This window comes from Zeus faber, assembly GCF_960531495.2.
Source record: "Zeus faber genome assembly, chromosome: 15".
Lineage (NCBI taxonomy): Eukaryota > Metazoa > Chordata > Actinopteri > Zeiformes > Zeidae > Zeus > Zeus faber.
In genome coordinates, this window is record NC_137194.1 from 7,825,271 (window position 1) to 7,849,884 (window position 24,614).

The window sequence follows — 24,614 nt, forward strand, 5'->3', positions numbered from 1 at the left end:
AGGTGATAGAACGGGAGAGTCGCAGCATGAACGTGCAGCTGACAAATCTGCGGGAATTGCGCGACGCAATCATGTCAACATGCAGCAGAATCTCAAAGGAATGAGTCCAACGTGATGTGGAATCCATGCCGAGAGGAGTTGAGGCTGTTTTGAGAGCAAAGGGAAGCTCTACCCAGCATTAGTATAGTGTTCCTAATAAAGTGCTCACTGAGTGTGTGTGTGTATGTGTATATGTATATTGATATATATGTATATATACTGTATATATGCTGTGTATATATATATATATATATATATATATATATATATATATATGCTTTGATCTGATATGTGCACAATAAAAATCTATAAGAAGACTTTGCGTTTTAATTTGGATCTTCAGATTTTTGTGTGCTGCAATACATGCATCGCTTATGATCTACGTCGCAAACTCTCTTTCTTATTTTATTTGAGAGACCATTTATTTTTCTCCACCCGGCGAAAATGGACAGTTTGCCATTGGTATCCAGTTATTTTTGATGCATGTGGTCCCTGCCCTCAGAGGTTCTGTGCTGAGCGTGCCTGTAATCTTGGGGCCCACCCGCGCACGCCATCGCTTTGACGCGAGTGGCTTGTGAGATAGAGGAACATCTGACGGTTTGAGTTTCTCTACTTCCTGGAGAACAAACAGGAACACTTGTTTGAGCAGCGCAGCGTTTCAGCAGAGAAAGCAAATGGATGGTTTCCCAACCATTCATCAGCGTGTTTCCCCGATGAATGAAAAGTCCTAGAATGTAAGTTAATTCACTTCATGACTACGGAATTTCATTTGATTATTTTGTTTTTGCACACGTTTGTCTTCTTGTAAATGTCTTTCCTCTGCAACACAAAGGAGAACACCGCTGTTCAGTCATTGTCGACGTCATAACTTTTTCTGTGTGTTTCACATGCGAGGATTAACCACAAGTTAAGTACAGTATATGAGCGATAGTGTTCTAGTACCATAAGAACTACTGCTGCTGTTATAAATAATAATTCACTAATTATAAATATTGAAAACACAGAAAATGCATTTCTGGGCCAAACATGAATTGAATTTTCCTCACATATCATCTACCTACTTGAATCCGGTTAACAATTAAATGTGTTTAAACATGACATAGCAGAGTTGATCATTGCTCGATATGCGGAGAAGCCTTTTTTAAACATGTAGAAGGCTCTGTATGAAAGGCGGTCCTCAACAAAACATTACTCATAGAATGTTAAGGAACCACCTTTAATCCTTTCGCTGCACCCTTTACATGTGTTCATCACTTCCAGATGTGTCTCCAGAATCTTGAAACTCATCTCATATTTCTGATACTTGCAAAATTACTGCGTTCAAGCTACTGTCATATAATTTACATGTTAACATGTTAAAGGCAGCTCCTCACTTTTCATTTGATTGCCTACTTTGATCAAAAAAAATCTGTCCGTTGTCAGATAAGAAAACTATAGAGGCAGTGGAAAGTTACACTCATGAAATGCATTTCCTTAACAAACAAAAAAAAAAAAGCCCACTATAGGATTGTAGCTCGAAGCTCTGCGATGGATGCTGCTGACGCCGGTGCGGTTCATCGCTCCGTGGCCAAGCACTTTGACGAGAAAGTGGAGGAAAGAGCCGAAAAACACCAGCACCTGCGAGGACGCAACAACGTGACCTGCTGCCGGAGCCCGACGAGGGGGCACGTCACCAAACTGATGAAGGAGGTACTGCAGCACAAGAGACACCTGGAGTTCCAGAGGAGGAGGCGGAGGAGGCCCGAGAGCCCCGAATTGAACCCCAAAATATCGACTGCGGAGCCGGAGGAACACCGTGAACGGCGTCACGCCCCGACACCTGAGAGCACGAGTTCGACCTCAATGCGCCTTAAAAGTGGCAGTGAATGGGTAAAAAAATAGATCCTGATCAACTTCTTTCCCTTTCATTTGGTATGTATGTATGTATGAATGTATGAATGTATGAATGTATGTATGAATGTATGTATGAATGAATGTATGTATGTATGAATGTATGTATGTATGTATGTATGAATGAATGTATGTATGTATGAATGTATGTATGAATGAATGTATGTATGTATGTATGTATGAATGTATGTATGAATGTATGAATGTATGTATGAATGAATGAATGAATGAATGTATGTATGTATGTATGTATGAATGAATGAATGTATGAATGAATGAATGTATGAATGAATGTATGTATGTATGTATGTATGTATGTATGTATGTATGTATGAATGTATTCACTATGTATGTATGTATGTATGTATGTACATTTACATTTAGTCATTTATCAGACGCTTTTATTCAAAGCGACTTACAAGGGAGAATAACATTCAAGCTACATTGCGACAGAGACATTAGTGTAACAATAAATACTGCTATAATGTTTGTATGTATGAATGTATGAATGTATGTATGTATGAATGTATGTATGAATGTATGTATGAATGAATGTATGTATGAATGTATGTATGAATGTATGAATGTATGTATGAATGTATGAATGTATGTATGAATGTATGTATGTATGTATGAATGTATGTATGTATGATTGTATGAATGTATGAATGTATGAATGTATGTATACTGCATAATGTTTGTATGTATGTATGAATGTATGTATGAATGTATGTATGAATGTATGAATGTATGTATGTATGTATGTATGTATGTATGAATGTATGTATGTATGTATGAATGTATGTATGAATGCAGCCTTGGTAGGAACAAGAGATAGAGAGTCAATTTTAATATCAATGTTGTGATAAATACCTTGTTTGGCCGGGAAGACCAGCAGTTCCGTTTTCGCCAGGTTTAGTTGAAGATGATAATCCTTCATCCATGTGGATGTGTCAGCGAGACAATCCGAGATCTGCGTTGAGACAGTGGGGTCGTCAGGCAGGAAGGACAGATAGAGTTGAGTATCATCCGCATAGCAGTGAGATGAAAAGCCATGTGAGCGGATGATCGGGCCCAGTGAGGTGGTGAATATGGCAAAGAGGAGGGGTCCTAGCACCGAGCCTTGGGGCACCCCTGTGGTGAGGTTGTGAGGCACAGACAGCTGGCCTTGCCATGTCACACTGAACAAGCGCCCGGTGAGGTAAGATTCAAACCAGGAAAGTGCACTGCCAGATATGCCCATACTTGAGAGTATGGACAGGAGTATGCTGTGACTGACAGTTTCAAAAGCAGCTGATAAGTCTAGCAGAATGAGATCCGAGGATTTGGCAGCAGCTCTAGCAGTTTTTAAGGCCTCTGTCACAGACAACAGGTCTGTTTCGGTGGAGTGACCACTTTTGAAGCCAGATTGAAGTGTATCGAGAAGGTTGTTTCTTGACAGGTATTCTGTAACCTGTCTGGAGACCGCCCTCTCTATGACTTTGGAAAGGAATGGGAGGAGTGAGACTGACCGATAGTTTTCTACTTGATTGGGATCGAGTGAGGGTTTTTTGAGCAGTGGTGCGACCCGAGCCGCTTTGAAAGCAGAGGGGAAAGTGCCCGAAGTTAGGGAAGAATTAATCATATGTGTGATTGCCGGGGTGACAGTCGGTGATATGGCTTGAAGGAGGTTAGATGGGATTGGATCTAGTGGACAGGTAGTAGGACGGCTACATGTTAGTAGTTTAAATACCTCACTTTCAGCGAGGGGGGTAAAACCAGGGAGCAATGAGCCTAGGGCCGGAGGAGACAGGTTGTGAGTAAGTTGTTTAGTGAATTGGCTGCTGATGGCTGCCACTTTGTAAGTAAAAAAGGAGGCAAGGCAGTCAGCAGTGAGGTTAGTAGCTGGGGGAGGTGGTGGAGGGTAAAGCAGAGACTTGAAGGTGGTGAATAACTTACGTGTGTCTGTGGCACCGTTGATCCTATTGTTGAAGGAGGCCTTCTTTGCAGCAGTGATGCTGGAAGAGAAGGAGGACAGCAGTGTCTGGTAGCTTGCGAGATCTTCAGTTGTTTTGGATTTGTGCCATTTCCTCTCGGCTGCTCTGAGTTCAGTGCGCGTTGTCTGGAGGGTGTCAGTCAGCCAAGGGTGCGACTGGGTTGATCGAGCAGGTCTGGTGGATAGCGGACACAGGCTATACAGACATGAGCTCAAGGTGGAGCAGAGAGAATCAGTGGCATCATTAACCTGCAGAGAGGAGAAAGTGCCGTGAGGCGGAAGAGAAGAGGAGAGCACAGAGGAGAAGTGGGTGGGAGACAAGTTGCGGAGATTGCGGCGGATGGTAACCATGGGTGGGGAGGTAGGGGGTTGTTTTGGTAGCTGGACATTGAAGTGGATGAAGAAGTGGTCTGAGAGACGAAGAGGGGTGACCCTTAGGTTGTCCGTGGTGCAGCTCTGAGCAAGAATGAGATCGAGCTCTTTGCCAGCCTTGTGAGTCGGTGGAGTCGGGACCTGTCTTAGGTCGAATGAGCGAACCAAAGTCAGGAAGTAAGCCGAGCTCGCACTGTACAAGTGGATGTTCATGTCTCCGGGGACAAGCATGGTACACTCATGCTCAGGAATTGATGACAGCACGGTGTCAAGCTAATGTAGGAAGTCACCTAGTTGTCCTGGTGGATGGTAGATGACGACCACATAGGCTTTCACCTGAGCAGTCACCAAGACGGCGTGATATTCAAAGGAGACAAAGTTGTTTAAAGGCAGCAGTGGATTAAATTTCCATGTGTTGGAAATTAGCAGGCCAGTCCCACCACCACGGCCAGATGGTCTGGATGTGTGAGAGAATGTGTAGTTTGTGGAGAGTGCAGCCGGGGTTGCGCTATCTTCCGGTTTAATCCACGTCTCAAGCAAGGAGCTCCAAGGAGAGGTGGTTGGCATGACCAGAAATGAAGTCTGCCTTGTTAACTAGAGATCGACAATTCCACAAGCCAACAGAGAAGGAGGTCTTTGCAGTAGATGTTTGCTGCAGAGACCTGTGGTTACCCAGATTGCATCGGCGTATGGTATAACGAGGCTTTCTGGGTGACCTTGAAGTTGTAGAGATGTGGTAGTAGCACATTTTGTATGTAGTGAGAAAAAGAAGGCAGGTTTGCCTTGTTCGGTGGACGTGCAGAGGTAGACATACGTCTTCACACGAGAGCGACTGCAAATGGGCCAACGCTTGAAGCTAACGCTTCAAGGCAGGACCATAAATAGGTGATAGAATACAGCTGCTCACGTGATTAGGACTTGCACCTGGCTAAAAGCACGCCCACATAAGAGAGGACTTACCTGAATAGGGGGTGTGTCTGGAAACACAACCTTGTTGGCAGATCAGCAAATAGCAGTGAAATGTATGTATGTATGTATGTATGTATGTATGTATGTATGTATGTATGTATGTATGTATGTATGTACAGTATGTATGTATGTATGTATGTATGTATGTATGTATGTACAGTATGTATGTATGTATGTATGTACGTATGCATGTATGTATGTACGTACAGTATGTATGTATGTCTGTCTGTCTGTCTGTCTGTCTGTCTGTCTGTCTGTCTATAACTAAAAAGTCCTCACTCTCAGAATGAAACTTGTTCTGCTGGAGCTGAATTAGTGCGGCCATGCAATTTTGATCTTGCAGCGCAAAAGATAATTGTATTGCAATGCCACAGCCCACCTGGCAAGCGCTCACGGTGTTGTGGCACAGTGGCGAAAAAAACACTGTTCTAACTTACTTTCCTGTTTATTTTTATTATTTTTAATCTCTAACTCTACTAGTGTTACTTATTCCTAGAGAAGGCTGGTGTGATGCTATGACATGAGATTAAGTCATGAGATAATATTTTGAGGAAGTAATTGAACCAGTATTGTGTTATGTTGATCTTTAATCTTCTGTTTAATTGATTTCCATCAGGCTTCGTCGTGGTCACAACCAACAACACTGTTTATAAGAAAAGAAGAAAGTCTTTCCAGGAGGAGAGAGGGGACATCTTCCACCTCCATAATAACAGGAAAGCCTCTTAGTGGTAATGGCCTCACTGGGTTGTCACTGTGATGTGTTTTTTGGAATTGAGAAATAATTGAATGTGCAATATCTGTGCAATATAATAATATCACAATAATGTAATAATAATTGAATATTATTATATATTGATGATTGAATATTATTATATATGAATATATCTTATCATTAATATAATAAAAAAATAATAATTGAAACACTATTATAGCACAGTAGAATCAGTAATAGCTGCGTCAGTTCATAGTAATAGTTTATCATTTATTCCATATATGGTCATAATTTATCCAGCGCATAGAAGCAAATTAGTATATTCTGCATATTTTTTCATTTATATATATATATATGGATATTTCTATGTGTATATTTGTGCAAGGTTTATTTTATTTTATTTCAGTATTATTATTATTATTATTATTATTTGTATAATATTATAAAATTACATTATTTATAATGTAATTTTTCAGGACAAATTTCTCATATACGTATATATTCTTCCTGGTTATGATTTGATTTGATTCACATTGATATTGTTTTATGTTTCTCCCAAAGTTCAAAAGACGCAGATCAACACCTGTAGACAAAGTGAAACCATTCCCCAAAGTGAAGAATCCTCATTTCAAAGTGAGAGGATCGTCCAGAAAAAGACACAGCGAGACGCCAGCTCACAAACTGGGTGAGATGGATTCAGATGAAAAATCTGAAAAATGTCTATTATCAGAAGCCGAGTCTTATGTATAGTCATTTCGAGATTTATAGTTTTTTATTATTTTTTTGAAGCCACATGCACCATACAATATGAAGACAGAACAGAACATACACAGTACTTGAGAAAAGCTCCCGTAAAAGGATAATGTGCTCAGTCAAGACTCATGTCTCAAGAGGGAACGGGAGGCGTGAAAAAATAGTTGCAGTGCAAACAGAAAAACATAAGTCAGAATCAGAGAAATCTGATTACGAAACAAAGAATGAAAAAAAGGAATAACTAAATAATAATTCAAGAAAAAAAACACATGTTTTTACAATGGTCAACAATAAGATGGAGGGCCCTTAGTGTGGGATTGTTATGTTGTTGTTGTTGTTGTTATATTGTTATACCCCTTCAGCAGGTAAAGGTCTACTTTGTTCATAAGTCTGAAAGACAGATTCTCCAGTGGTGCTGCCCAACCAAGCTGACATACCAAAAATTGATTGATTAGATTGCGACCCGGCATGAGGGCTGTTTGAACCCACTCTGCATCTGAAGGGCTTAGATTGCTAAAAAAAAAATAGATTGGGAGACAAGGGGATTTTGAATCCCTGGATCTGTTCAATACGGGCACTAATTCCCACCCTGAAGTCCTCTATGCTAGGGCAGTCCCATAACATGTGCATCAGAGTTTAACCTTATGTAGTTTTGCTGGTGTCCATTAGATTCTGTTCAAGATCTTAAATTTAATGAGACTGGGTTTTAAGATCTCAGGACATCTTTTGAAAAAGGAAAACATAAGGAGCTTTCAATGGTATACCAAGGAGGAGAATCTGAGTCTTTTTTGATGATAATTATAATTTAAAATGTCCTGTTCTCTCCTCCCAAGACCCGGCTCGGTCACTGTCATGGAATCGGTAAGTTTCACTCAATTATCATTTTTCTTCCCTTTATAATTTTTATTATGTTGCGGATATAGGAGGCTTGTCAAAAATACAAATAAATATTTTATATATACTGTATATATATATATGATATTTTTTTAAATTATAAATAAAAATTATAAATAAAAATAATAATAAGTGTGCCATGTCTGTCGTCTCTTCTCTGATAACAACAGGAAGTTCAGCGTCTCGCTCAGTACCTGCAGGTAAACCAAACATTTCATTGTTCGAGTTGTCATTGTTTTTAACATTAGTGTTGACCTCAACTGGGGTTGTTTTTAACGGATCTGTTTTTATTTGATTTAAGTGGGCTGAGATCTGAAAAAAATATATACACAGTATACTGTATAAATAAAATGTATTCTTTTTATTATAGATAAGTACATTATGACCTATCCTTATTCAATGTGTCATAATTTATATTATGTTGAGGATATGTCAAGGATGAAAATTTGTGCATTACTTATTTTGACATTTAAAATTATTATTAACATTAAACAAAATTTTACACTTAAATACAATTATATTTATATTGGAGTGCCCTATACCTTTAATAATCCAGTATGTTTTTAATTTGTGTATTAAGCAACATTGTTTTGTTGCTTTCTTGGCCTGCAGGTCTCTATTGTAGAAGAGATTCCGAATTAACCTGGTCAAATAAAGGTTATTATTATTATTATTATTATTATTATTATTATTATTATTAAGACTGGGAGACAAGGGAATTTTGTATCCCTGGATCTGTTTTTAATATGATGTTGATTATTATTATTATTGTTATTATGATGATTATTATTATAATCATCATAATAATAATAATTATCAACATCATCATCATCATCATCTTCCGCTTCCTAATCATCATCATCATCATAATAATAACAGTAACCTTTATTTGTATAGCATCTTTTATATACAACATGCAACTCAAAGTGCTTCACATCAAAAAAAGGAAATCAAATATAGTAACCATGAAAACAAATCAAACAAGCAAAATGCATTTGATGAAAATAAATGAATATTATAAAAATTTCAGATTTGGGTTTCATCAATTCAGACCTTGATATTTGGATGTCATCTGTTATGTGTTCTTCTTCTCCGGTCAGGAGGCTCTGTGGAGGGAGGAGGAAGTGAAGAGGAAGATGGACGCCCTGCAGAGCATCGCCTCTGGCCTCCTCAACTCCTCCAACACAATTTGGACCGTGAGGCTTTATTCATGTTTCTTCTTCTCTGTACTTCTATATACAGTATATTCTATTATATTTATTTTCATTTCATACTGTACATCTGTCCATTTCGACAGACAGACAGACAGACAGACAGACAGACAGACAGACAGATAGATAGATAGATAGATAGATAGATAAAAAATGGAATGTACAATAAACAATGTAAATAAACCTATGAATAAAAATAGTAAACAATAAAGATTCAAGAGGATATTTGTCACATACGTATACGTACGGTCATACATACAGTACTAAAAATACTAAAGTGTGCGTAACCGACACAAGGCGTTCACACAAACAAATAAAAATACTGCATATAAAATTGCCTATTATTATCATTATTATACTACAGATAATCTGTAAACAACAAGTGTAAAGCTAAGAGTTACCACAAGCAATAATATATACCTAAAAAAAATCTACAATTAACATGAAACAAACGGCAATATTCAGTTTCCCTTTGTAAGAAAAAACACAAAAAAAACCCAGGATCTTATTTCTGCTGCCATGTGGCTGTATTCTACTAAACTGTGTGTCCATTGATTTAGTTTCACAGCAAAATTGCGCTGCAGATGTTTGTTTGTAGCCGAGGATTCACAGTGTAGCTGTTATGCCTCGAAGAGCTTGTGGTGGTCTGTGGTTTTCAGCTTCCTGCTTCCTCTGCTCTGCACAGGAAGAGAGCAGCCTGTCGCTCTCGTAAAGGAAGAGTGTGGGAGTCTGACTCTATACATAACTCTTACCCGATCTGTATAGGCGTTCAAAGCCAGTGTTTTTGTGCTGCAGACAATTTCTGAAGTTCCACTTAAAAAAATAAATAAATAATGGAAATGAGCTTTTGTGTTGCAAGATCAAAATTGCACTAATTCATCAAATGTATCAGTATCCACCCAGAACACAATAATAAGTTCCACTCTGGTGGTGATGGCTAATAGCGGTGATGAAAGGTTTGACTCTTTTATATGATTTGGTTTCTGACAAGTCACTCAGTAAATTATTAATTCTGAAAGTGCAGACGAGAAAGAGACAAATTAAGACCTATGTACAGATCTTTCTATTTTATTGCTATTAAAGTGGGATACAGTCGTAACAGTAGTTAAAATAAGTGGCACGCAGTAAAAATATCAGTGATATTCTGGTGATATCGTGATACAGTACTAGAGTAAAGCAGCAGTCAAAGAGCATCTCCATGCTACCTCTTGCATGAAAACGTTTTTTGTTTGTCCAGGGTCAGATCTCTCTCTGGATCTCTCTGATGCTGGAAGTTCTCGTCGCACATCGCTTGGTGGCCACGGTCTCATTGCCACAGATGGTGGCGGCGCGTCCGCCTCCACTTGTCTCTGCAGGTTCTGAGCATTTCCTCTCCAACCCACACAGGCTCGCTGCAACGAGGACCTGCTGAGGAACAAGATCAATGCTCTGGAGGCTCAGCTGCAGCTCTACCTCCAGGTATAGGCACGACAGCACGGCCCTGTTCGAAAAGCCTTCTTTTGTCAAGAATCTGGAGTCCAATGATCCTCCTGACCTGTGGACTGGGGTTCCTCTAGAAGTTCCCCAAACATGGAATGAAGAAGCTGGTGCTGCAGATGGAGAAGCAGAAGATGGTGTATGAGGAGAAAGCTCTGACCGCCGTGCAGAAGGCCACGCAGGAGAAGACTGCAGCCCTCACTGAGGCCGGGGCCCTCCAGGTTAGAAACCCCTCACTTTCATTCAACATGATGCAGTTTATATAATACATTCATATTATGTCATCTATTTAATATAATAATTTGAAATATTATTATTATTATTATTATTATTAATAATTTATATCATTATCATATTTTTTAATTATTCTTATTATTAATAATAATAATAATAATAATAATAATAAATTTAATTTATTATTATTGTAATAATAATAATAATAATAATAGTCATAATAAATATGGCTGCAGGCAGCAATACATGGGGTCCAGTTTAGTCATGTTGGGTAAAATTTTCAGAGTTTCGATAATTTTTCACGGGTATTTCTCATGCTCATGTGTTCAACGGCACCAATCACCCTGTACTTACGTCAGCACCAATCACTGTGCACTTAGGTCACTGAATGTCCCTCTTGTTTGGTTTAAACGTCCGTCAAGAACAGTGTTTTAACAATTAGGATTGTTCCCGGATCATGCAGTGTGCACACAAAAAAGGGTCGGTTCCTCACAAGGGTTCTTAAAAGGTTCTTCTGTGACCGATTATAGTTTTAGGGGTTTTCTAAAACCCAGCACGAGTTACAATTTTCTGAGTTGCCTTTGAACGCAGCATCGGCTCAAGTTGTCTGTCTTTGCGTAGTGAGTGGCTGGATACGAATGAGTTCCAAGAGATGAAGCTTTGACTTATATAACTATATATAGTTATATATTATATAACTATAATATTACTTCGGATGATGATGTCACTAAGCAGGCCGCTCCTGAAACTAATCAAATTGCTTCAACGTTTTTCTATTCCCAGTAAAATTACGACAGTTTTTTTTACTCATTTCTGCTCCAAATGTACATCGATGTTGATCCAACTTGAACGACAAAACGTCCCGGTTCTCACGCGACTTCAACCATGTCTGTGCCTACTGCGATTGTTCCTGCGATTGTGTTCCAGATACTTTCAGGCCGAAAAATTTGGGCTGGACCCCCAATAATAATAATAATAATAATAATAATACTATTATTATTATAGCATTGTCATATAACTTTTCTAAATGATGATAACTCCATAGTTGAATCCACTGATGAATAAGCATGCAGGATCCTCAGCTTCCTTGACGAGGTTGTTCCCCATGACTTCCACCAGGGGGCGCTACAGACAGCCAGGGCTGAAGCTCTGCGGTGGCAGGGCCTGTATGAGGGGCTGATGCAAAGCTCCCTGCAGCTGAAGGAGAGTCAAGATGTCAGCAGGGAAGAGGTGCAGCAGCTGCACGGCCAGCTAGAGGTATATATGAATATAATCTATATAGTCACATTTTCTATCGTTATTATTATAATTTAATATAATTGTTTCATATAGTTATTGTTATTATTGTTGCTGTCGTTGTTGTAATTGTGTAAAAAAAAAAGTAACTTGTTTTTAATGTTGACTGATGATGACTGTAATAACTTAGTAAGGACATAGTAATATTTTTTAATTTATACCCGTTATACCAATACCAGTAATTTACCCTGTGCATAGAATCACATTTTTCATATTCAGTATATTGTTATATATTTGGCTATTTGTGTACGTTCTGTTCTTTGGACATCACTCTCAATATAAAAACCAAGGCATAGTCGTAGACGTGCAGGGAACTAGGCCTGCACCATATGAGGAAAATCTGTGCATTACATTGCAAGTGTGCATTACATTACAGTGCTGCTTTAATAGGTACACTGCCAACATATAAACGCTGAAAAGCCTACTGAAGAAAGACATGAAATAAATGATTTCGAACATGCTTTTATTGAACAAATAGCGCGTGAGGACCCAACCGATTGGACAGAACTTGAATTCAAACGAGACATTGTTGTCGCAAAAGTGCTGCTTTTGCATTCCGTCTTAAAATAAATCCACACCGCGGACACATCTCGCTCACACAGTGTTACTGCTGCTACCTGCTACCACGCGACTTCTCTTTACAGTACGTCGTGCTATGCTGCTGCTACTTTACGACACGTCGTGAATGAGCTTTGGATAGAATTGCAGCGGCTAAAAGGGCGACAAGCGCCTTTCACCGCGGCGTTTCCAAATACATTTTACAGCTGGCCCACATCTATTTTGGGCACTGCCGAGCCCCGTGATTTTTCCTATTCATTGCCTTTCAGCCGGTCTTTCGCGATGTGTTTATCGTGCGTGATAATATTGCGATGGCGATGAAAATACGACGCATTGATCAGCACTAAAGTAAACATGGTGATTTATTGTGCAGGGCTCCCAAAGTGCAAACAACGTGGCAAATATTTACAAAAAAATGAGAGCGCCAACTCTGTTGGTGAGAAACCAAACAGCAGTTGCAATGGACACCATCGTTACCTTCTCTGTAACCCAAGATCAGGACCACTGAGGTCCTGCCTCCATGGTGGTCCTTTTATACTCCCTAAGCCCCTCCCACAGGCTCAATTAACATTACTTCCGGGTTGTAATATATCTGTCTCTCTTCACTAGAGCCTCCAATTATGGCTGAATCAGGTAGAGGAAATACCATAATATACTGTATACTCATAAGACAAGGATGGACAGGATTAAGAACGAGTACGCTAGAGGGACAGCTCGGGTTGGACGGTTTGGTGGAAAAGCGAGAGAGGCCAGCTTGAGATGGTCTGGACACGTGTGGAGGAGAGATGAGAGTTACATCGGGAGAAGGACGCTGAGGACGGAGCTGCCAGGCAGGAGGAAAAGAGGAAGGCCGAAGGGAAGCTTGATGGAAGTGTTGAGGGAGGACGCGCAGGCGGTCGGTGTCAGGGAGGAAAGATGCGCAGAACAGAAGGTGTTGGAGGCAGATGATCCGCCGTGGTGACCTCCTAACGGGAGCAGACGGAGGGAGAAGAAGGAGATACTCACAATAATCATTTCAATAAATGATATAAAACACCCAGCACCATTAAACCTAAACAATAAACATAAAAATACATGTTCCACATCAGCTGACCATCGACACGCTGCGCATGTGGGCCTGTCCCGGTGCCTTTTAGAACGCGGAAAACGGTTTCCGCAGTTTCAATGAATGAAACCGTGACAGGAGCAAACTGGTGTATGAATGTATGAATGAAGTTATGTATGAATGAATATGTGTAATGTCAAAGTGCGCAGTGTGCACCCTTGGACAATTACTGTAACAGAGAGGAAAATGCAATGTTTGCAATGAGGGGTTTAATTACTCGGCAGAACAGCAGAGAGGAGTGGAGAATATGTGTCATGTGTGTACAGCATGTCTGTCCACAAGTGCTGCAAGGCCATAGGTGTGCTATCGGCATTGAGCGACGGAGCGCCCCTTCACACCATCCCACTCCTCCCGGAGATTGGCGATGTGCGACATTCTGGAGAGGCGGTCAGCGCTTAGATTTGTTTTGCCTGATGGTGAGACTGCAGGGCTGTAGGGTGAGATACCAGCGTGTGAGTGCGACTGTTGTGGTCTATCATGGAGTTCATCCAGGAGAGTCCTCCCTTCCCAGTGGGTAATACTGAAGACTGTGGCCACTTGATTGCAAGTCCTTCCTTATCTACCACCGAATAATTAGTCTCTCATGGGAAGCAGTTTCTGGCTCAGTTACAGGATCGGTTGCTCCTCTCCAGGGTCGCCTAAGGCCAGTACCGTTCCAAGGCCGACTGCGGAGGCATCCGCCTCCACCAAGAATTTCCTCGTGAAATCAGGGCTTTTGGGGACTGTGGAACAACATAGGCTCGACTTCAATGGTCTGAAGGCCGTCTCACAGTCCTCAGCCCGGGTGACGGGGTTTCTTTTGGTCCTTATTCGAGTGGTGAGCAGAGCGACGATGGATGCAAACTCTGGCACAAACCATCTGCACTGCAGGACGCTGTCCATCAGCCTCTGAAAGGATGCCAGGTGCACCATGCGGCCCAAAAGGCATCATCATGACAGTTCACATCATGACCTCATGTCAACTGGAACAGTCCTGATGGTGTACGAAACACCGTGTTGAGTCTGCATGACACCTCCAGCGGCACGTGCCAATAGCCTTTGCACAAGTCTAGGGTGGTTATGTACCTCGCAGCGCCAGGTCGTTGATCCGTGTCATCGGAGTAGGCATCAAACTCGGAGATGGAGGTGAGTTTCCTCAAGTCTATGCAAATCCTGAGAGAACCATCCTTTTTGAACACAATGACCACAGGACTGCACCGCTCGAAGTTTGACAGCTCGACCGCACCAAGCTCCAACATGGTCTTTTATTTTGATTTGATTTGATTGGTTTTTCAGACTGTTTAGCCTTTTATTAATGGGAATTATCAGGAGAGAAACGCACCACAATCCTCCCAATGACCTCTTAAACAGTATATTTATAAATAGCTTTCTAGGGTGCGAGAGGCCGAGCTTAGGGAGCTGGTGGAGTCGGTGCAGCGAGAAAACCAGGATCTGTGGAACAACACGTCCCTGCTGGAGAAGGAAGGCGCAGATCTGAGAGAGGAGCTGCAGAGCCTCAGAGGTCAGAGAGTGTCCAAAACACGAGAAATGTAATGAGATGAGAAATGTTCTTTTTTTTTTTTTTTATGACCAAACATGAATTAACGTCTCTTCCTGAAGCAAAAATGCTTTTGAAATAAACATGGAACATGGAAAGGATGGAAACTGTTCTCACTGTGATGATTCATATACTGATAGAATGTTTATTGTTGGTACAGAGGTGTATTGTTAATTGTTTATATTTAAGGTTTAGTGAATATCTCCATTTCTTCTAGTTTATTGCTTATTTTAGTTATTTTTTAGGTTATGTTAATTTCTACTGTTTATTGTTATTTTTGGGGTTGTGTTTATTTGTAGTGTTTATTGTTATTTTGTTAGGTAATGTTTATTTCTATTGTCATTGGTTAGCATTAGGTTTATTGGATATTGCCAGATCTTATTGGTAGGTTTATTTTATTTTTCAATTCTAGGTTAGGTTTAGTTAGGTTTATTGTTAACTGCAAATTTTTTTTTCTGTTTTTGTTAGGTTTATTTTATCGCGTGGTTCATTTTTTGGTTTCTAGATAATGTTTATCGGTGATCCTTGGGCTTATTGTATATTTCACAAATAATTCATTGTCCATTCTTCGGTTAATTCTCTTTTCAGATGTATTGTTAGGTTTATATTATTATTATTATTATTATCATTATTATTATGATTATTATTATGATTATTATTAATATCATTATTGTTATTTTTATTATTATCATAATTATTATATTTATTTTGGTTAGGTTATTGTACAGTATATTGAAAATGTTTCCTATCTTTTAGTTAATTCGAGGTACGTGTATAATGTCCTTTCTTTTTGTCGATTTCTAGACTTATTTGTTTCATTACTTCTAGGTTTCTTCTTCTTCTTCTTCTTCTTCTTCTTCTTCTTATTTATATCTTATTGTCTATCAGTAGATTATTATATTAGCCTATTTTTTTTATTGTACATTCCCCATATTTCTGACTTCAAGTTAATCCTTAATTCATCTGCGCCAGATGTTTGAAAGTGTTGATGGAAGTGTATTTTCTTATTAAAGCAGATTCCAGTACTGGGAGTTGGGGCATCATGGCTGAGGAGACGCCAGAGAACGGTGTCCATCACGGGACCCCCACGGACCCCGGGGTGCCAGAGGAGCTTAGACGCACGCTGGACAGACTGCGGCTGAAGGAGATGGAGGTGGGACGCCACTGATCCTGTATCTAGATTTCCAAACAGCTTCATTCTTAACAAAGCAAAATAAAGTGACTTCCTATAAGCGCTGGTGAGACTGAAAGAATATTCTCTACCACAATAAACATCAGCGATAATGATGAGATTTTATACGTTGTCAATAAGACATAATGTGTTTATATACTGTACATTGGAAATCTCACATTAGATCCAACTGAGGAATGTTACGCGTCACAATATTTACATTTAAAGCAGCAGAACTAAACTAAGTTTCCAGTAGAATTCACTGAAATAGTTCACACTCTGAATGAAGGTTTCGTCATGAAAATACATGACTTAGAAGTGATACACTGCAAACGATCTAATCAATCTAATGTGTGTGTGTGTGTGTGTGTGTGTGTGTGTGTGTGTGTGTGTGTGTGTGTGTGTGTGTGTGTGTGTGTGTGTGTGTGTGTGTGTGTGTGTGTGTGTGTGTGTGTGTGTGTAGTGTGCAGAGCTGCAGACAGAGCTGGAGGCCGTGGAGCAGGAGTGTCAGTGGAACCAGGTCAGACTGAGTCAGTGCAGGGAGGAGCTCCGCAGCAGCAGCAGCAGCAAAGAAACTCAGGAAAAGGTGCATGTGTAAAAATTACAACATAAAATAAATTGTATAATAATAATAATAATAACAATAATAATAATTATAATAATAATAATAATAATAATAATAATAATAATAATAATAATAATAATAATAATAAAATACAAATGGCCAAATATACACAAATAGCCAAAAATACAGAACAGAAATGACCAAATATATATATAAAAAATACATAAAATAGAAATATACAGTACATGTATATCATATATAGTCCAACTGCAGTAAACATCAGAAAAATAATTTGATTTCTTCTTTTTTTTTTTACTCTGCAGAGACTGTTTGGCTCATGGAGGCCCTGGTGCAGCCTCCTCCTGCTGGGGGTCCTGGGTGTGGTAGGCCTTGCCATGTGGTGGCCGTGGCATCAGGTCCAGGACCTCTACTCAGACCTAGAGACACGAGTGGAGAACTATCTGGTGGAAATGGCTTCCCCTCGTAACTCAGGGTGTTTCAAACCAGTATGAGAGGACCAACACTGGAGTGGCTAACCTCAATTTGTTGTGGGGGAAATAAAGTGTTTTTGGAGTATTATTTATTTCTAGCAACATTAGCAGTATTTCTAAAGTATTTTTAAAGAGTGTATTTATAAAAAAGAACTCTGAACTAGCAAGTAAATGGGTCCCATGTGACATTGTAGTGTTTATATATCTGTAATATTGTACTGTACATGTCCTTTGTATTGCCACGTCGCCTCAGTTTATAGTAAAACATGGAAACAAGACCGAATTTTGTTTTTGTCATTTGTATCATGAGAGTGAAAATATAAAGGCAACAGGAAAAAAGACCTAATACAAAAGGTGCGTGAGGCCGTGGCGGCGCTGGGCCCGGCGGTGGCGCTGTTCATGATAAACCATGACGTTACAAAGCAATGTTAAGTTGATTGTCTGATCATTTTAACGACTACAAACGGGTGTCCTTTCAGCAAAAGGGGAAGTTTAGAGATCTCCAGTTTAGTCTAACGGCAGAGAGACAGAGAGACATACAGACAGACAGACACACAGACAGATAGATAGATGTTGAATTCCATAATAAAGTTTTCGTCAGATGGCGCCACCTATTGTTCGATCCCACTTAAATCCGGAGACAATGCACCCTGCGGGCTGAACCTTCTGAACAGGACTGAGGCAATTGTTCATTGTGCCCGGTTCCAGATAAAGGTCCATTATTGATGAACACTGACACAGCAGGTCGGCCTCGCCCGGCCCTGACCCCGGCCTTTCACACCACGCTACCTGCATGTTCTTGACCCACACCACGCTACCTGCATGTTCCTGACCGTGGGCTTTCACACCACGCTACCTGCATGTTCTTGACCCACACCACGCTACCTGCATGTTCCTGACCGTGGGCTTTCACGCCACGCTACCTGCATGTTCCCCAAATAGATCACAGTCCATTCAAGGGATGGATCTTTTCTGGTTCCAAGTCAATCTTCCTGGGAACTAGACACCAAAGGTATGGGACAGCAAACTTGAAGTGTCTAACTATAAATTATACAATTATAACAGTAACGATAACTATAATTAAGACTATGGGTATAACAATAACAATAACTATAACTTAACTATCCTGTAAAGTTGTTTTGTTTTAATATATTTTCTTGTGATATCACGCCATCAAGGATGAGGCCTCCGATGCTCCTGCTGTGTTTTTGGGGGACGTTTCTGTGGAACATCGCTCTCTCCCTCAAGATATGCGCTTTCAACGTCCAGAGCTTTGGGGAGGCCAAGGCTAACAACAAGAAGGTTATGGGAATTCTCATCAAGGTAGCGTGGGTGCACGACTTAGCAGATCTAACGTAATATCTATCTATCCATCAAATGTCAATCAGCAATGTATATGTCTTTTTTTTTTTAATTTCCTGAGATCCTCGCCCGGTGCGACCTGTGTCTGGTTCAGGAGGTCAGAGATTCCAAAGGCGGGGCCATCCCGACGCTGGTCAAGGAACTCAACAGGTACGCGTTTCCATTCACTCGGTTTCAAGGGTAATTAAATAACCTGAAAGATGTGTATATATATATATATATATATATATATATATATGGTAAAAAATCTTCCTTGATCGTCCTGTGTTTTTAGGTTCGATAAATCCAACTCATATTCCTACGTGGAAAGTGAGAGGCTGGGGAGGAAGTCCTACAAGGAGCAATACGTTTACATATACAGGTAACACTCACCCTGTGGCGGCTGGCTGAAAGGAAGTCCCTCGTTTCAAATGAAACCACTCCTAAACCAAATCCCAAATTTGCTCCGTTCCCATCTCGTACCTCCAGAGACAACATGCTGTCGGTTACAGAGCATTATCAGTATCCCAGACTCGAGGCGGACGGCACCAATGAAACGGATGTTTTCTCCAGGGAGCCTTTCATCGTCCGATTTCACTCCCCTTACACCTGTGAGTAAAGCCGTGGAAGCACTCCGGAAATCACTGTCAAACCGGATGTGTAACTCATGTCCCGTCGCACAGTGGTGAAGGATTTTGTCCTGATCGGCCAGCACACCAGCCCCAAAACTGCCATGAAGGAGATTGACAAACTGTACACCGTCTTCAAGGGCATCTACAAGAAATGGAAGACTGAAGTGGGTTTGACTCCAGTTCACGCCACACATTTCCTTGGATAAAATCGAAAACGGAGGTTCCCCAGAATCTATGTCGTTTGCAAAGAAACCTCACTTACTTTCCGTCGTCTAGAACGTAGTAATCCTGGGAGACCTCAACGCCGGCTGCAGCTACGTCACCATCAAGGGCTGGAGAGCAGTGCGTTTGAGGAACGACCCCAAATTCCACTGGTTGATTGGAGATGAGCAGGACACCACTGTCCGCGAGAAAACACACTGTGCTTACGACAGGTCAGTGGCTGGAGATGGTGTTTTGTTGTTTTTTTAACACGCATAAATGATCTCACGTTCCCTACAGTAATTACAACTGCTTTTCACTTGACCTCAACATTGCTTCAATATGACGGACGTACGTTTTCACTAAATTCACTTCATAACAGGATTGTTGTCCATGGGCGAGAGATCCTCTACAGCATCGTGGAAGGTTCAGCACAACCCTTCAACTTCAAGGAGGAGTTCCACCTCAGTGAAGAAGAGGTAAATATTTGGCATATTTATCTTCATCCAAGATATTTTATTCCCTTTTGATGAAAATCACTGACTGCATTTCTTTGATTGGCTTAAAGGCGCTGGAGGTCAGTGATCACTTCCCAGTAGAAGTCGACCTAAAACCCACCCATCGCTACCTGCTGCGACATGAACTGTAGACAAGCCATCAACAACTCAACACCAAATTATCTACACTGGATTCTGACTGGAATTACCTTTTTCCATTATATATACAGTATATATATATATATATACGTATAAATACATTCATATATTTATACAGTATCAGTAAATGCTATATATACACTATATATAGTATATATACTGTATACTATATACTGTATTAAGGCACACAAGTAGGCACACCCACTATATACAATATATATCAACACAGATCAGCCACAACATTAAAACCACCACTAATAACCACTATATTGTGTAGCTCCACCTCGTGCCGCCAAATCAGCTCTGACTCGTGGAGGCATGGACTCCACAAAACCTCTGAAGGTGTCGTGTGGTATCTGGCACCAAGACGTCAGCAGCAGATCCTTTAAGTCCTGCAAGTTGCGAGGTGGGGCGCCCATGGATCGAGCTTGTTGTTGCAGCACATCCCACAGATGCTCCATCAGATCGGAGCCTAACCCTGACATCCACATGAAGAAAACTTGATTCATCAGATCAGGCCAATTTCTTCCATGGTTCCATGGCCCAGTTCTAATGCTCCCCACGAGCATCAATGAGCCTTGGGCGTCCATGACCCTGTCGCCAGTTCACCAGTTGTTACATTACATTACATTACATTTAGCAGACGCTTTTATCCAAAGCGACTTACAATTATTCAAACACCGACGGACGCAGCCATAAGGAGTAATTAGGGGTTAAGTGTCTTGCTCAAGAACACTACAGCATGCTAGCAGGAGGAACCACAGTTGTCCTTCCTTGGATCACTTTTGGGAGGTACTACCCACTGCATACCGGCAACACCCCACAAGACCTGTCGTTTTGGAGATGCTCTGACCCGGTCGTCCAGCCATCACAATTTAGTCCTTGTCAAAGTGGCTCAGATCCTTACGCTTGACAATTTCTCCTGCTTCCAACACATCAACCTCAAGTACTGACATCAACCTCACTTGCTGCCTCATATATAATATATATAATAGGCAGCCCGACAGGTGCCATTGGACCAAGATGAGCAATGTTTTTCACTTCACCTGTCAGTGGTTTTACTGTTGTGGCTGATCGGTGTGTCACACAAACACACGCACGCACGCACACATTTAAACTGTTGTTAATATCTGTAAATATGGTTGTTTATGATATGGAATTCAGAAATCACCATGGTAACATCACACTAGCATCACGGTAACTTCACTGTGATCTAAGAGTCCAATAAAGATCAGTTGTTTCATCACAAAGGAAGTCAGTGCCTCGCTGCTGCTGTTTGAAACCAAACCACACGAAAGCTGATTGCATTTTTGTGACACCATTGGAGGTAAAAACAAAACTTTTGAATTACACATTTTAAGACCATATCTATAAAAATATATATTCTAGACCACTAAACTGCAACTTTAAAATGAATGTTGCCTGCCTGCCTTTCTTCAGCCATCTATTATTAGTTTAAATGCGTTTTATGCATCTTATTTCTGACAGGAAGTCACTTAAAGTGGCAACAGATGAGACTTTGCACTCTTTTCCTCTTTAACCACAACTGCAGAAATATGAGTAGCAGACATGTGCATGGTAGTCTTGAATTAAAGTCACTTTACTCATTGTACTTAGTAAACAGCGATGGAACATAGCGTTGCTGATCTGCTCACTGACGCCTTTTCAGGTGAGTTGCATGTATTCATTAAAAACCTATCAAAGTTTCCATTGTTCTGATGCTCCGTTTTGCTCGAGTTCAATAAACTAACACTCGAGTTATTTTCTCTCAGAAACACCTCTTCCATCTTCCTGCGATGGAGTTTTGGACTTTGAGAACTTGCAGTTCGACGAAATGGCGAAGGGACGTCACCCCGAGGAAAAGCCACGAGAAGTAGAAGAGGAAGACGAGATTCTGCAGAACAGTCTTTGGTCCAGATCATCGGAAGCTAACGTTGCAAACGTGGACGGAAAGGGAGACAAGGACAAGGCTTTTAGCCAGGACGAAGGAGGCCGCTTTCCCCGATGTGAGGAAAATGAAAAGAAGATAGTGACGGAGGCGGGGGGAGAGAGAGAAGACCTGGAAGCGGGGAGGAAAGCGAGGGATCGCATCGCGACCGTTTGCCGCGGCGGCGAGCTCTGGGACGGCGCGGACGAGGACGGGGACGCTGCAGAACGACCCCTGACCCCCGAGGCTCCGGCAAACCCTGAAGTGAGAAACCAGGAGAGAGAGGGCGAGAGCCAAGGCGGCGAGGACATGTCCTATTTTGGGCAATTCCCTCAACGTGGCGCCGGGATGAGCGCACAAGGTGACAGACTTGACGAAGAGGAGCGAGCGACGGGAGAAGGCAGCCGGGATGATTCCGATCCAGATTACCTTGCCGTGCGTTTCCCGGGGGGAGACAAAGAAGGTGAAGCCGAGCCCTCTGGGGACTACTGTTCGCACACTTTTTGCGACGCCCTCGTGCAGAATCTGCAGCAGCTTCTTTCTGAGGGTGACATGATGGATGAGAGCGCGGACAAAATTCAGGACTTCTCGGGGGCCGATCACCAAGGGGCCGGGGAGAGCATCGCCGAGTACCCGTCGGACCTCTCCTCCTGCGAGTACGCGGGAGACGAGACGTTGAACGAGGAAAGCGGCTGCGATTTCACGGCGGTGCTGCCGCATCCCGGAGGGGAGTCCTATCGGAAAACAGGAAGGACGGAGATGACGCCGTTGGGAAGGGCTGTGAGCGATGAGGACGATGAGGAACAAACGAGCCCCGCGAAGGCAGGGATGGAGGTGAAGCCGGTGGGTCAGACTTCGGCCACTGGAGAAGCGGTCAGAAAAGACCAAACCCACACCAAAGAGACAACCTCTCTGCCAGACGGTCTCGGTGATTTTGAGGACGCCGACTCTGGCCTGCTACGACGGCGGTCTGAAACCGACATCTACAGTTCCAGCGACGACGAGATCCAAGCGAGGAAGAGAGGAGAAGATCCACAACTTGGTCAACCCCCAGCGGAAGCTCAAGGTGACTGCGCTGACAGAGAGGTGTTTGCAGCAAGGACCAACCGCGAAGACTTGGGTGTGGAGAAGATCTCCAACTCTTTGGAGGCTCCGACTTTAAGCATCTCCAGCGATACCCATGTGTCCACAGGTGGAGCTCTTTGGTCCGAAGACTCAAGACTGGAGACAAAGGACGGAGCGTTGCCTTCACAAAGAGCCAAAGACGTCTGGAAATACCAAACTGATCCAGCCGTGCAGGACACGGGCGACATTCTTCACGTGACAAATTATTGTTTTAACCAAGAGTGTGCGGAAGACGGTGAAGGCGATGCCTGGGGAATTACAGAGCTTGGCCATTTTGGCGACGACGAGTATGAGGAGGAGAGAAATTGGGAGCAAGAGCAGGAGAGAATCAAGGCTTTCTACGAGTTTTACAATGACGGCAAAGGTGGAAAAAGTCAAGAAGGTACTCAATTGTGCTTTTTTTAAATCGTTGCTTAAAAACCCTATCTTGTGTGTGAACTACTGTTGAAAGTTTCACTTGATGTTGTCATCATTATTTTTGCATAGGGAGGAAGATAAAGGTGCAGTTTTGCAAAGATTTATTACCTCAGGTCATTCCCTATGATAGTGTTGGGTGAGTATCATTTTTAGTGTTCTCCATTCTGGTTCACTGTTTGCTTTATTTCATTAATTTGTGTATATGACCACATATTCCTGTTAGATTTTCGGGTAATTTTTATTTGCATTTTCATTTGCTATATTTTTTAAAATATATATGTATTCATATCTTAATATATATCCTTGTACATCATAATATTGTGTACAATTAACAGTCAGGTTTTATTGCATATTTTCACATTTTTTCATATATTGGCATTTTTTTTGTTATATTTATAAATATATATGTGTGTGTGTGTGTGTGTGTGTGTGTGTGTGTGTGTGTGTATATATTATTATATATTTGTATTTTTTTCCTCATTGTGTGCTGTGACACACATTTCCCTATCTATCTATCTCTCTATCTGTCTACCCAGCTGCTCTAATCTATATCCTGATAAGTCATGGACCTCAAACAAAATTTTCCTCTACTTTCTCTACAGGGATGCATATTCAAGTGAGGAAGATGTCAACCCCAAAGACATGCACAAAGTAAGAATGGGTAGTCATTAATTTATGGAATGGAAAGGCTGGCCCGTCCAAAAAACCCACGCTATGCTCAACATTAACGATACATCTTTCAGGAGCCGATGGAGTCCGAGACACAGAGAGCGAACGCCGATCTGCATTCCCATCACAAACTGGCACCAGGACTATGCAGCACACCACTCCAAAGCACAACATACAAGGTGTGGACCTGACATTGCTATTAATTGTGATTTTAATCAAATCCCTCTCTTACACAATTATTAACTGCCACCATTTCACTGGTCACATTGTCTCCTTGCAGTGTCTTGGCATTCTGAAGGTGATGCTGGAGACGGCCGGGCTCATACTGCTTGGACTGCTGATGCTCTGGTGGGCCACAGACCAATCTGACTGGCTTGGACGAGTGCCGTTCTTTTAGG

At 41.5% G+C, this 24,614-nt stretch overlaps 2 protein-coding genes and 1 long non-coding RNA gene across 3 annotated transcripts; all 3 read left to right on the plus strand.

Moving 5' to 3' along the window:
• Positions 1–1,566: 1,566 nt before the first annotated feature.
• traf3ip3 (TRAF3 interacting protein 3) lies at positions 1,567–17,422 on the plus strand (the record flags this gene model as incomplete). Its single annotated transcript, XM_080014564.1, has 13 exons — positions 1,567–1,908; positions 5,862–5,973; positions 6,519–6,642; positions 7,544–7,571; positions 7,775–7,804; positions 8,705–8,800; positions 10,202–10,273; positions 10,372–10,512; positions 11,645–11,782; positions 14,850–14,985; positions 16,035–16,174; positions 16,656–16,778; positions 17,081–17,422. 13 exons carry the CDS (start codon positions 1,567–1,569, stop codon positions 17,267–17,269), a joined length of 1,671 nt encoding a protein of 556 aa, XP_079870690.1. The 3' UTR covers positions 17,270–17,422.
• A 1,005-nt stretch (positions 17,423–18,427) lies between these two features.
• Positions 18,428–20,071, plus strand: dnase1l1l (deoxyribonuclease I-like 1-like; the record flags this gene model as incomplete). The annotated part of the gene is made up of 8 exons (XM_080014974.1): positions 18,428–18,571; positions 18,672–18,760; positions 18,885–18,971; positions 19,079–19,200; positions 19,273–19,385; positions 19,498–19,655; positions 19,805–19,901; positions 19,991–20,071. 8 exons carry the CDS (start codon positions 18,428–18,430, stop codon positions 20,069–20,071), a joined length of 891 nt encoding a protein of 296 aa, XP_079871100.1.
• A 3,318-nt stretch (positions 20,072–23,389) lies between these two features.
• Positions 23,390–24,395, plus strand: LOC307241036. Its single transcript, XR_013844541.1, has 4 exons — positions 23,390–23,512; positions 23,617–23,683; positions 24,150–24,198; positions 24,291–24,395. It is a non-coding gene; the product is annotated as an uncharacterized lncRNA (long non-coding RNA).
• Positions 24,396–24,614: the final 219 nt, after the last annotated feature.